The 13,558-nt window shown below is 44.0% G+C and overlaps 1 protein-coding gene across 2 annotated transcripts in view; it reads right to left on the bottom strand.

Moving 5' to 3' along the window:
* Window positions 1–9,922: 9,922 nt before the first annotated feature.
* Window positions 9,923–13,558, bottom strand: part of CILK1 (ciliogenesis associated kinase 1) — a 71,577-nt gene continuing 67,941 nt past the window's right edge. For both annotated transcript variants that reach the window (XM_088479681.1, XM_088479680.1), the window contains exon 14: window positions 9,923–13,128. In XM_088479681.1, the coding sequence (XP_088335807.1) occupies window positions 12,974–13,128 (155 nt within the window). In that variant the 3' untranslated portion in view covers window positions 9,923–12,973. The remainder of the gene's footprint in view (window positions 13,129–13,558) is intronic.

Here is a 13,558-nt window from a genome sequence, read left to right as displayed (position 1 = left end):
CTTCTGGCAGAAGCAATAGCCAAAAGAAAAACAACCTTAGCCGTAAGCCATTTGAGGTCCACTGAGCCAAGTGGTTCAAATGGGGGACCTTGTAGGGCCTTCAGGACCACAGCCAAATCCCAAGGAGCCACCGGAGGGACAAAGGGAGGATGTATGCGAAGGACTCCTTGCATAAAGGTGCGGACATCAGCAAGCAGAGCAATCCAATGCTGAAACCACACCGATAAAGCAGAAACCTGCACCTTCAAAGAGGCAAGGCGCAGATCATGATCCAAGCCCGCCTTATGAAAGGCTAGGACTCTGGAAACCCGAAACACCAGAGGATCGTACCCCCTAGGTTGGCACCATTCAAAATAGGTATGCCAGACCCTGTGGTAAAATCCTGGCTGAAGCCGGCTTCCTAGCCCTGAGCATGGTATTCACCACTGAGCTAGAAAAACCTTTCGACCTCAAGAGGGATGTCTCAAAAGCCACGCCGTCAAAGACAGACGACCCAGATCTGGATAAAGATATGGACCCTGAGACAACAGGTCCGGGCGCTGAGGTTGTAACCATGGAGCGCCGATGGAGAGACTCTGAAGATCTGAGTACCAGTGACGTCTGGGCCACGCTGGAGCCACCAGCAGTATCGTGCCTCCATCTTGCTTGAACTTCCGAAGCAGAAGTGAGAACGGAGGAAACAGGTATGCGAACTGGAAGGTCCACCGTACCTACAGAGCGTCTACAACGAGAGCTTCTGCGTCTCTTGTTTGGGATCCATACGCCCACAGCTTGCGGTTGTGTCTGGATGCCATGAGGTCTATATCCGGAAGGCCCCACCTGTCCACTAGGAACTGAAATACTTCCTGGTGAAGGGACCATTCCCCTGGATGCACGTCGTTAAGGCTGAGGAAGTCAGTTTCCCAGTTGAGCACTCCGGGAATGAACACTGCCGAGATGACTGGTAGATTGCCTTTTGCCCAAGTCAGAATGCGAGATACCTCTCTTAGAGTTGCCTGACTTAGACTTCCTCCCTGATGATTTATGTAAGCCACTGTCGTGGCGTTGTCTGAATTAATTTGTACAGGATGCCCCTGTAGAAATGGTCTTGCTTGTAGTAAGGCTCGAAAGACTGCCCGAAATTCCAATATGTTGATCGGAACAGCAGACTCCGCCATGGTCCACCGGCCCTGGAACACGTGTGGACCCAACACAGCACCCCACCCCTTGAGACAGGCATCCGTCGTCAGGAGGATCCAATCAGAGATCCAGAAAGGGCATCCCTTGAGGAGGTGAGACGTCTGAAGCCACCAGGTTAATGATAGACGTACCTCTGGAGATAGCACCAGCGTCTGAACCTTCAGCCAAAGAGGATCAATTGTAGAGGTCTTGAGTGAAAGTGAGCATTTTCCACCATGGCGAACGTCGACACCATGGACCCCAGTAACCTTATTGCAGAATGGATAGATTCTGCGATCCCACAGACTAGTTCGAATTCTTGTCTGCAGCACTGAGATCTTTTCCACTGTCAGAAAGATCCGCTGTTGCTGAGTGTCCAGCAGTGCTCCGAGATGGAGCATCCTCTGAGACGGCATCCTCTGAGACGGCATGGAGCATCCTCTGAGACGGCATTAGAGACGACCAATTTATCAGCCATCCGTGATTCTGCAACACAGATATAGTCATTTGTAGGTGTTGGTGAAGTACCTCTAGAGACCCTGCTAGGAGTAGCAGATCATCCAGGTAAGGCAGGAGGCGGACCCCCTGCAGGCACAGATGTGCCGCCATAACCTTGGTAAACACCCTTGGGGCTGTAGAAAAGCCAAATGGTAATGCCTGAAACTGAAAATGCTGGTTTGCTACTGCAAACCGGAGAAAGCGCTGATGAGAAGCCGCTATCGGGACATGAAGGCAGGCATCCTGGATGTCCAGAGACACCATAAAATCCCCGGGTACCATAGCTAAAATAATGGAACGCAGGGTTTCCATCCTGAACCGAGGCACCCTCAGATATTTGTTTAGGGAGTTCAGGTTGAGGATAGGCCTGTACGACCTGTTTGGTTTTTGCACCAGGAAGCGATTGGAATAATAACCCATCCCCCTCTGGGGTAACGGGACCGCTACAATAACACTTTCCTGGAGCATGGATTGTACAACCTTGTGAATTTCCAGAGGCTTCCCTGGATTTGAATGAAGGTCTGTCGTGAAAAATTGATGGGAAGGCCTTCTTCGGAAGGAGAGGGCATACCCGTGAGAGACCACTTCCCTTACCCAAGTGTCCATGGTGGTCTGACACCAACACCGGGCAAATCGAAGACGTTGGCCTCCCACCTTGGGATCCCCCAAGAGGAGGCCTGCCCCATCAGACTGCAGGCTTATCGTCAGGCTTGGCAGTTGGACGTCTGGTGCGCCAGGCCTGCTTCCTAGGCTTTCCTGATGACCTCAGAAAGGACTGAGCCTTTGACTTACCCTGAGGCCGATAGGACCGAAAGGACGACGTCCCTGACCCCCGAGGCGGACGGAGCTGAAGGCAAGCATGCAGATTTTGCCAGCGTGTCCACAATCTTGTCCAGAGCCAGCCCAAACAGTACCTGTCCATTGTACGAGAGACATTCTAGGCCCTTCTTGGAATCCGCATCTGCTCTCCAAGAATGTAGCCATAAAGAACGACGAGCAGACACCGCTGCCGTAGAAATCCTGGAAGTAAGCAAACGGACATCCAACGCTGCCTCATTTACATAATTAGCCGAATCTCTGAGGTTGCCTATTAGTATGATCTGCTCACTGGTAGCCCCGGAAGATAGAGAAGCTTCCAAGGCATCGGCCCATTTTTCCATGGCCCTGGCCACCCAGCACACCGCTATTGCAGTCTGGCGACCCCTCCAGCGAGAGAATAAATGGATTTCAGACATACCTCCACCTTGCGGTCCGTAGAATCCTTTAGAGAAGACATGGACGGAATAGGTAGGGTTGCACTCTTCACTAGACGTGTCACATGAGAATCCACCTGAGGAGGAGATTCCCATTTAGAAAAATAATTGTCCGCAAAAGGGTAGGCATAAGCCAAATGCTTTTGCAGGTGAAATCTTTTACCAGGAGCTTTCCACGCTTCCTCTAGAGGATGTACTAACTAACCAGATAAAGGAAACACCGCATCAGTGAAATAAGCATGCATAAGCTCATCAGCAGAGATCTTGTCCTCAATCACCACAACCTCCCGGACTGCCCGTTTAAGGCCTGGGATATATATATATATATATATATATAGAAGATTTAGTCTCCGTCTCCTTAGTGGGAGCTTCAGTATCAAACAAATCTAGCAAAGTTCCCCATCATATGATGCAACATCATCATCCTCGTAATTAGACTGGGATGATAATGGCCTCTTCGCGGGCCTGAGCAGGGATTCCTGAGAATCCGTGAGGAAGTTAACCGCCTTAGGAAAAAAAGTGTCCACCCAACTAGGGGCAGGGGACACCTCAGGTGCAGGTAACGGCTTGCCCTGCGCCACCACCATCTGTCCTGGACCCCCCTGAGAAGGGCCCGGTACCATCGGCTGCTGTGTGAACCTCATAGAGGGGTACACAAGTGGGACCGATAGCCTTACTGCCAGGATTGACATAGCCTGGGCCAGGCTTTTCGCCCAAGGAGGCTCTTGCGGCAAGCAGGCGACCTGAGAAGGCCTTGGGAGCGTACATGTAGTACATAGGCCCCCCCTATCAGCCTCTTCCTCCCCAATGCCTGCCTTACATCTGATGCAGGAATGTAGGGCAGGTGCAGCAAGCTGCACAGGTTCATCATCACCAGACATGATGAACTGTAAATATGACACAATGTATGTGACACTTAGACTTGATCTATGCACATTATATCCCACCCCCAAACAGCACCTGCACTGTAATGGTCTATTTTCTGAGAGAGAAAAACAGGGACAGATAAAATGGCTGACAGTGACACGTAGACACAGGCAGCAGCACTAGCATAACATACACTTATCAACAAAGACAGTGTCTATCAGCACTTCTAGTCAACTATCCAGGCACTGGACCTGGTAGGACCATGCTGTTACCTGCACCTCTCTGCCCAGAGGGAGAGGTTTGCAGGAAGGGGACCTGGCTCCACCGCTGTCTGTAGCTCCTGAGTGGTTAAAATGGCCGTCGGAGCTCAGATAGAGGGAGGAGCCCAGCACAGAGCGCGCTTCTGGCGCTCAGCAGCGGGGGAGGAGCCGGCTGTTAAACAGGGAAGGCATCCTCCCCCGGCCTGCAATTAACCCCAGGGACGCCAGAGCGGTACCGCTGCTGCTCCGGTCCGCTGTCCCTTGAGGTTAGGTGAAGCGCAGGACTCAGTGCCTGGATCCACCTGCAGACCAGCACCCCCGAGAGCCCCCAGCCCTGGGTGAAATGACTGTGTAATGGAGGATGCCCACCGCGGATGTCTGCCGTTACTTACCCGTCCCCCGAAGAGCCGGCGACAGACAGGGATCCTCCGGGGTCCCTGCTAGAAGAAAATCCCCGGAGGCCCGCCGAGATCCCCAGATCAGTACTTTAGGCACGGCGCGGCGGCAGAGCAGTGATGTGGACGTCCGTCGGATTGTCCACATCACTGCTCTTAGAAATCTTCAGGGGCTGTGAACAGCCCCCCTTTGTGTGGACCACCCAACTCCGGCCGGGCACCAACGAAACTGAAGGTGCCTTGGCCGGGGGGCGGGGTATAGGAAGAGAGCCTGGTGCATCCTGGGAGGCTCAGAAGTTTAACTGTGTGGTGCCCGGTCTGGTTCCCAGCCTACCTATACCCCAAGGTAACTTCCCTGTGGACTCTAATGACCCTGAAGTAGAAAATTGTGAGACATATATAACACACACCAATCAGCTTCTAACTTACATTTTGCAGACTGTGCTTAAGAAATGATAGTTTGGAGCCGATTGGTTGGTGATATATATTTCACAATTTTATCTCACATCAAGCTTTGATACATATGCCCCCTTGGACCGCTAACTGTGCATGTTTTACAGATCTCCTAGTTGGTGCACAGGTGTAGTCATTACTGACTGGCACATTTTAAAACAACTACAAGTGGTGCTAAAGATTTCAATTTACTGAGAAAATCTGTTAAAATGTGCACTGTTATGAGTCCCTGAAGACTGGAGTAAAAACTGGAAAAATTATGGTGTTCTAAAACTTTAGTTTAAATTACAATAAAACATAATATACGATTACATAAAAATGCACTGAGAACCTCAAGTGCAGGTTGAGGCAAGTTTTTTTTTTTTTTACAATTGGGGATTGTGTAATGAATACACCACCTGATTGGTCAGGAGTCGCAGGGGGAGGTGTATCAAGCCTTGGAGAGAGAGAAAGTGGAGACATTGTCCAAAGCAAACCGCTACAGTGGTGAATGTACATTTTTGGGGCCCTAAAGCTTGAACTGTTATGGGGGTCCCTTTGCAACCAGCAACAATAGGTTACCCAAACCGCTGTCCCTGCAAGTTCCCCTTTGTATATAGCGGGATATTTTCATGAATAATGACAATGTCCCCTGCGATATGGATAGATAATTGCGGCAGTTCCACGATTAGTACATGGACCCCCATGTGATAGACATGCAGCAATATAAAGCAGGTTAGAGGCAGACAGATAAGGGCTGGCCCATTTTAGCCTACAGAATGAGCACGTATCACTGACCCATAGTGCAGGAGCAGCAGACATCTTTAAAGCTAGCTTTAGGAATCCGGAATGGGATACTCAACACCGGAGCAATTCCGAAAAGCAGCTGTTCCAACGATTAGTAGTGCAGCCACAGAAGTAGCCGCGTGACTTACCTGTCCCCGTGCCCGGCTTTTGCACGTGTGTGACCTTAGGTCATGCATGCGCAAAGCCGCCAGGGAGTCCGTGAGAAGGCAGCGGAGGTATACACTCTGATCTCTATCCGCATCCCTGGAACTCCTGCCCATATGAAGGAGCGGGACTACGAAAACAAGTGCCATCTGAAGATGGCGCTTGTTCTAGCAGGAAAACTCAGAAAACTGATAGTTTTCGGAGTTTGCGGATTAACAGGTGGTCCTATTCGGACCCCTTATGAACGCCCCAGTAACTTAAATATGCGGAAACTACCATTTCTGCATGGTTAATGGGCCATTTTTCGTATAATGAATAGGCCCCAGTAAAATTCTTAATGAATTGATAAGCTGCATTATCATAAATATTGTCAGGCCTTACAATGGTTGCCTCCACTGTGTATAAACAGCAGTAGATATGTAATCTCTCCTTACCTCCTACTGTGTGTAACATTATAATTATTATATTTTACTACAGTGGAGGGGTTATTGCTCCATGGGCAGTTCCTATAACCTATTATTCAGGATCTCACAGCTCAGTGAGTTCTAGAACAGCACCATTCTTTTATTAGCGTGTGGCTAGCTAATGTCTGACAGAGTGATCCTGTAATAATCATTGTCCTTAGAGCTGATTGCTATTGCAGTTTACTTACCTGCATTGGCTACCTGGATATTATGATTGTGACTCCTAGTTACAAGTCCCATAGACTTGTAACTAGGAGTCGTAATCATAATATCCAGGTAGCTAGTACAGGTAAGTAAACTGCAATAGCAATCAGCTCTAAGGACAATGATTATTAGAGGTATGAAATTAATATTTATACAATATATTGTCAATGTGATCGATTTTCAGGACTATTTACAAAACACTCAGCTGTGTCAATTTATACGATCAGCAGCCGGCGACAGGAACTTGTATAAAATAATCACAACCTTAATGTTGCTGAATATATTAGATGTAACAAAATAATTTGTATTGTTGACAGAATTGTAGATCTATGCTCTACTTCAGATAATATGCATTGAGTAGTCAGTTATCTGTGCAATGTACTGGTGACTTATCACATGTATTACTACAACTCAAACTGGTAACACAAAGGTCATTTCTTATGCTGGGCATACACTATACAATTATCTGTCAGATATCTGTCTGGTTGGAATGAAAACCTGGAAATATAGGGAGCAAATGACAATCAACCATTTGCTCACAAACACTGGAAAACAGAAAAATGGTTGTTCAGACAAATTAGTTAATACACATGAATTTAACCAATTTGAACAATTGTTTTTTGTCTGTTTTCCAGTGTTTAAAACCATATGATCGACTGTCATTTGCTACATTACTAGGTTTTCATTCCAACCAGCCAGATTGGACAGATAATTGTATAGTGTATGCCCAGCATAACAAATAAAAGCTAGGTAATGAGTAGTAAATTAGCATGATCGCGCATCAATGTGACAGCAATAGAACAGACAGCCAAGAAAATATGCATTACTTAAAAACATTTATGTGGATAAGAACAGGAAACTGGCTCTAAACATGGAAGGCATTCAAAACACAGTATTCCGTAGACTAGGGGGCTGAGGGTGTTTACAGAGACAAGCAAGGGGCGCTGTTTCTATCTTTTTCTAACAGATCTAGGAAAAAAAAAAAAGACACTCTACTTAAGGTCAGTGTTGGGAAATGCCTAAACTTCACAGATCAAAACTTAAGAGACCTGTCTTGTGTTGCCCCAAATGTTTCGATGTACAGCCCTGCCCCTTCCCACAGGGATTAGTGATCCATTTCCAAGCCTCTTCTGAGATGCGCTTTTCAAAAACAAATTAAATAGAATACTGTGTTAACTGGTTGAATGCATGTGTGAATGATCCCTTAAAGAAGTAAAGTGGTGCAATCTCATGTGGCTAAGTGTTGGACTGGTCCTCCTGCTTCAAACTACAATATGTAGACAAAAGTGATTGGACACTAACAGCAAATAAGTAATCAGTGCAGGTGGACCTACAGACACGTAGAGTGATACGCACCCATCGCTCCAATTCTTAATAGGGTTAAAATCTGGACTATGAGCTGACCAGTCCATCTGGGTTACTGAATTTTCTGTATACCAGTCCAGTGTCGCCCTGGAAACATGACAGGTGGCATTGTTGTCCTGAAAAACATTTGCTGTGTTGGTAGAATTGCAAATGCATGGGCCTCCCTACGAAGTGTTCTTGTCGTAACCGCCATATTAGTGGCCATTTGGAACTCGTGTGCAATGGAATGCATTTGGCTTGTGCGGGGGTGTCCAATCACTTTTGTCTACATAGGGGCATATTCAATTCCAAGCGAAAAAGTCCTGTACTCTTTACCGACATCGCTGGTTTTGCATGCAAAAAAGTATCGTGTGCGTGCCTGCTTTTCCCCGTATTCAATCACAAATCGTCGAAAACAGGACGCTGCGAAACTGTAACATGCGAAAAGTACTGTCAGATTTGTGGAAATCAGCCTGATACCCTCCAAAAGATGCACTGACATTGGGGATCACTCTAGATACCCCCGAATAGTCATGCTGAAGGTATTTGGGGTACTTAAATGCTCTCAGTAGTTGCTATTTAGCGTCTTTGCATAAGTGGTGAAGAATAGCATTGAGCAGTTTTTGTTTTTTTTTATAAAAGTAAGTAGTCCTAGCAAATTTGGGGTACCTGAAAATGGGTGCTAGCATATTAATAAGTTGCTAAAGTGAAGTTTTAAAAATGGTAAAAAATCCACCTGCCGCAAACACCTGCAAACTTTAAAACACCTGAGGCATACTTGGGGACCCCCCTGGAGTCTATTTCGCTAGTTTTTAACTTTGTCCCCCAGTTTTGGACTTTTTCGCCCCCAAAACGAAAGTACTTGTTTGGGGTGATCTAAATACTTTTTTTTAACTTAGTTTACCTTTGGGGGACTGTCCCAAGGGTGCAGGGGGGTTCCCGCAGCTTTGCACCCCAAAACCCCAATTCTGCACTTTCTCGACACCTATTCATAGGTGAAACTTTTTCGCAGGTCCCATTGCATTGAGTTTCCGCACCGGCGAAAAGTCTGCGGAATTGAATACGGAGGAAACTTTTCACAAGGCGAAATGACGTCACTCGCGATACTTTTCCGCAGAAACTGACTTTTCGCCCCTAATTGAATACGACCCATAGTGTAGTTTACATATGGAAAGACAGGGTCTGATATAATCCAACACATTGTAAGCTGCTACTAGCATTAAAATGCTCTTGTCGTTACAGCTCATCCTCTATTCTTCCAGCATGTGCATTTGTACCCAGCTTTTAGTATTAATACAGTAGGGTAGATACCCTGATCCTAGGGAACTGCACCTAAAAATACAGCGGCTAGAATATCAGAAAATCAGTTATTTTTACACACACCTTACATTGCGGGGAAACATTACATTGCACTTAGTGGGTTCTTTATTATCCATCTTTTAACCCAGTCAAATCTGCACTCCAGCAGCACGGGTGAGCAATAGGTTAATCATAGGATGAAAAATTGTGAACCAAAGACTTTAGTTGGACATACAGTAAGTTCCATCAATATCAGTCAGACCTAGTGATCCAGAAACAGGCTGGTCTGTGAAATCCTCTGAGAAATGTACAGCGTGTCAGGCTTTAGCTCAGGGGTGGAGAACCTTTTTTCTGCCAAGGGCCATTTTGATATATAGAACATTATTTGCGGGCCTTGTGCAGGCCACGCCCCCTCCCCGTGACATCAGACAGGGGTGGGTCACAATTGCCAGTGATTACAGCATCCTGAGTATGCTCTGGGGAGCTGTAAGGGCAGCGGTGTGACCATCTGAAGCTCCCTAAGGATGCTCCAGGTGGCACTGCTGCATAGATTCTGGCTATAGAGTGCCATTCTAGGCAACCTGCTAGCCAGATGAGGCTAGCAGAAAAAAAGCTCAGAGAGCCAGTCCAAATGATTCCGGGCAGGAGGTTCCCCATCCCTGCTTTAGCTCAAAGTTATTATGACTCCCAGACACTGATTTTTTTTGATTAACAAAATATTTCATTATTTTTCTGAAGTTCTGGCACAAAAACCAAAAATATACTAAGTGCAACATCTACGAAAAAAGACTTTTATTGTATGATCTTTAGAAAGTGACACATACAATATAAAACAGAGTAACTGCCTAGAAATTCGAAGGCAAACTATACAAGGGCATTTGTAATGACAACATACAAATAAGCCTATCATTTATGGTACTTCCGTTATAAAGACTGCACAGGAAATGTAAGGGATTCTATTATGTACAATGACGAAAGGAGAAAATAAAGTATTAACATCTATTGCACAGTTATTGGCAATTTAATCAATAAAATGTAAAATAATAAGTAGACACAAACAAGTTGGTTATACCAAACCACATTATCAGAAACTTCTATTTGGTCCTTTTAGATGATCTTAGAACAAAATGCAAACCATATACATTTGATTATGTATTTATAGCTGGTCAATATGTGGAAGTGAAAGAGCAAATACAAAAATAAAACCTCTACAGACTATCCAAAACCTTTTAGAAAGATGACCATTGGACACTTGCTGCCACCAATAAATATGAAAGGAACATCTATTTCTAATAGGTGATTTGATCATTTTGATAGATGGTATTTTGTGTGTGTAGTTATCTTATATAATAATTTCCTAAGGTCTGCCCAGTCCCCTCAATGTGCATGCCGTGGAAGCCAGGGCATGCACAGCCCGTCCAACAGCTTGCACTGTGAGAGACGGGACAGACCTAGCGCCGCTGAAGAGGAAAAGGGATGGGGGATCAGGGGGCAGGATGGAGCGTGGAGCTAGAGATATTTCTCTGACTGTGATAGTGGCTGCTTCTATTTGAATATGTCAGACAGCTTTCATTTACATCAGTCTTATACCCTACATTGGGAAACCATGAACACGATTGTGGGGAGACCGCACAGGCTCTTTACCAGGTTACCACAAATCAAAAAGGACAATTTAAAAAAAGTGTATCCTGTTACTCATTCAATACACATTAAAAGAACAATGAAGTGACCAGCAAGATGAGCCAACCTAATATGAGAAGACAAGAATACTTTGTTATTCAAAATGTAAAACTTCCATTAGTGTCCTGAGATATTGGGAATAATGAATATTTGGCAAGAAAGCATTATTTCTAGAAAACTATACATATCTTTTAAGTAAATCCTAATATAGAACTATATAGAAATAATGAATAATAATGCTTAGCGCATAAGTTGGCACGCATGAACTATGTAATGCATGTACTTGCAGATTTCTAATGATGATAAAATATAAATAGGTACAAGGTACATATTTTGCAACTGGCTACTTTTGTCCTTTTACATGTTATCATGTTAAGAAACCAGCTTTGTCTTACGCCTTCAAATGTTACATTACACAGCCAATATATACAGTTTAGTGTCTGAAAAAGAACAAATAAGATTTTCTTAAAGTAGTTGCAATTTCACCGCAGGTCATCACTTGCTAAAAATGAAAGTGCAAACAAATAGCAAAACCATGTATTAGTTCATGGAGATTCTCCTTCTGTAAGAATTAAGGCATATGAAAGGAATACTTCCAATGGTATTATTGTTTCAATTAATGTTTTGTAAGGTACATTTAAAATGATAGATTGTCAGCTCTTCACTAAAGACCATTTGGTTAATTCAGTTGTCCTCCATTTGTTGGAGCTATACTGTATGTAGAGGTGCCCATCCACTAGACTATTAAGTTGAGCGATTGAACAATATCGTTATCGTTCATAAATAGTTGCAAAAATATCTAAAACGACCAGTGATGCGCGCTCCCGCTGGTCGTTAAGACATCTATCATCGGGCAAATATGCTGGACAACCTGACAATATCATCAGGTTCAGCATGTTTCCAGATGATTGATGAGCCTGCACTGAGCGACTGCTCGTTCAGTGCAGGCTCATCACAGACTGACAAACGACTGCATGAGTACAATGTCGTAATCGTGCAGTCGTTTTCATGTCTTTAAGTGGATGGGCACCTTAAGAAGACCAAACAATATATTTATTTACGGTAGGCTTGGAAATGATACATGAGCCTGCGACGCATTGAAATATAATTGAGGTTCCACTCTGTAATATAGCACTGTGCAATATAGTCTTAAAAAAAATAAAAAGAACGAAACAGATTGACAGCATGTATTAGATAATGTCAAAAACATTCAGACACCAGCTATATAGATAGTGAAGTGCAGTAAATGAAAGGAAAAAAAAAAGTAACTTTAGGTGATTTTCTTTCTACTCTGTTTGACCTGACATAGTTACCTCAGGTGACCATTAAGGCCATATAAACTGGATCACACTGTTAGTGCAGTTGATGTGCAGAGACCCATTTCTCAAAATAAAGCACTTCATGTTGTGATAGCAAAGTAATATTGCTAGAAATCAAAAGAAAAAAGTTGATAAAGTTTTTTCTTTTTTTTTTTTTCTTTATAGAGGGTACATGCTGAACAAAAAAATTTAAACATATGCCGACACTTTCCAGGCTAAGTGCTCCAAGTGACTCTTCGCCACCCACACTTACTGCCGAGTGAATGGTGGAAGCTGGTGGAGTGCCTAACGTTGTTTTAATACTGGAAGGAACGGCACTGCATTGTCTAGCAATGCTAACCAGACCATCAAGTAGTCTCCAATGAATGGACTTCCCATATTATAAAAACATAGTGTCTGACTACTGTTTTACTTTATATAATATGAAAATCCATGCCAGGCTGTGGAATTAGCCATATGAATATCATAGTCATCTAAAACACCACTACATATTACCTTTAGGTGCCAAAAGCACCAATGTGAGGAACATGCACTGCACAATGTACCCCCAGATCACAGAAAAGCAATTCCTCATCTTCTCTCATCCACTTGCTCACAGCAGGAAAATGCTCCATTGGTGGCGTGCATCCTCACTCTTAAAACCGTAACCTGGTATTCCTCATTTTCTTTAACATCTTCTCATATTGTGTGCATGCATAGTGACTCCTGCATTACAATGTCCAGGATCATTAATGAGGAATCTGTTTTAACAAAATGTGCTTTGAAAGAAAATAAATAAAAAGGTAGATTCTTGGAAAAAAGTTAGGCACTGTATGTTTGGCACTATGATTACAAAAGTGCTTTACTTTGCTATCTGCGCCCCCCATATTTGGATATCCAGTCTGTTCTTCCATGAATTGGTTGAAGCGGGGGTGGTGGTCTGGGAGACAGAGCAGGAGAGCTTTGGGATGAAGAGTTGAAGGTAGACTGCCCAGGGCGCAATCCAGGTTTCAAAGGCCCAAACTCTGAAAAGAAATTAAACAGTGGTGTATTATTTGTAACTTTGATTTAATTTCCATTGTAAAAATATTTTAAGGTGTGTTATTGACTTGTGAACTTGAACTGCAAAAAAGTATTCAGGAATTACTTTTTCAGTACAGATTTAGCATTTTAAAGTAATATTAGTAAATGATCCCTGTTTAGCAAAAGTGCTAAATGTACGTTAAAAAAATAAAAAAAATGTTCGAGTGATTTATAGGAGTGGAACATTTTATAAAATCCTCTCGTGATATAAATACTTATTTAGGAAAACATTTCCTGTATGAAGGTGTGCATTCACCATCAATCCTTAAAACACATGCCATCATCATGTCCCATTGTAATGAGAGACAAAACAATATTAAAAGAAAGACCTGAAAAGGTTATTAGACATAAATGTCCCTCTGAAAAGATTTT

This window comes from Taudactylus pleione, unplaced genomic scaffold (assembly GCF_031769625.1).
Source record: "Taudactylus pleione unplaced genomic scaffold, aTauple2 ptg000244l, whole genome shotgun sequence".
Taxonomy (NCBI): domain Eukaryota; kingdom Metazoa; phylum Chordata; class Amphibia; order Anura; family Myobatrachidae; genus Taudactylus; species Taudactylus pleione.
The sequence above is the reverse complement of the archived record's forward strand: the minus strand, read 5'-3'. Positions and strand labels throughout refer to the sequence as shown.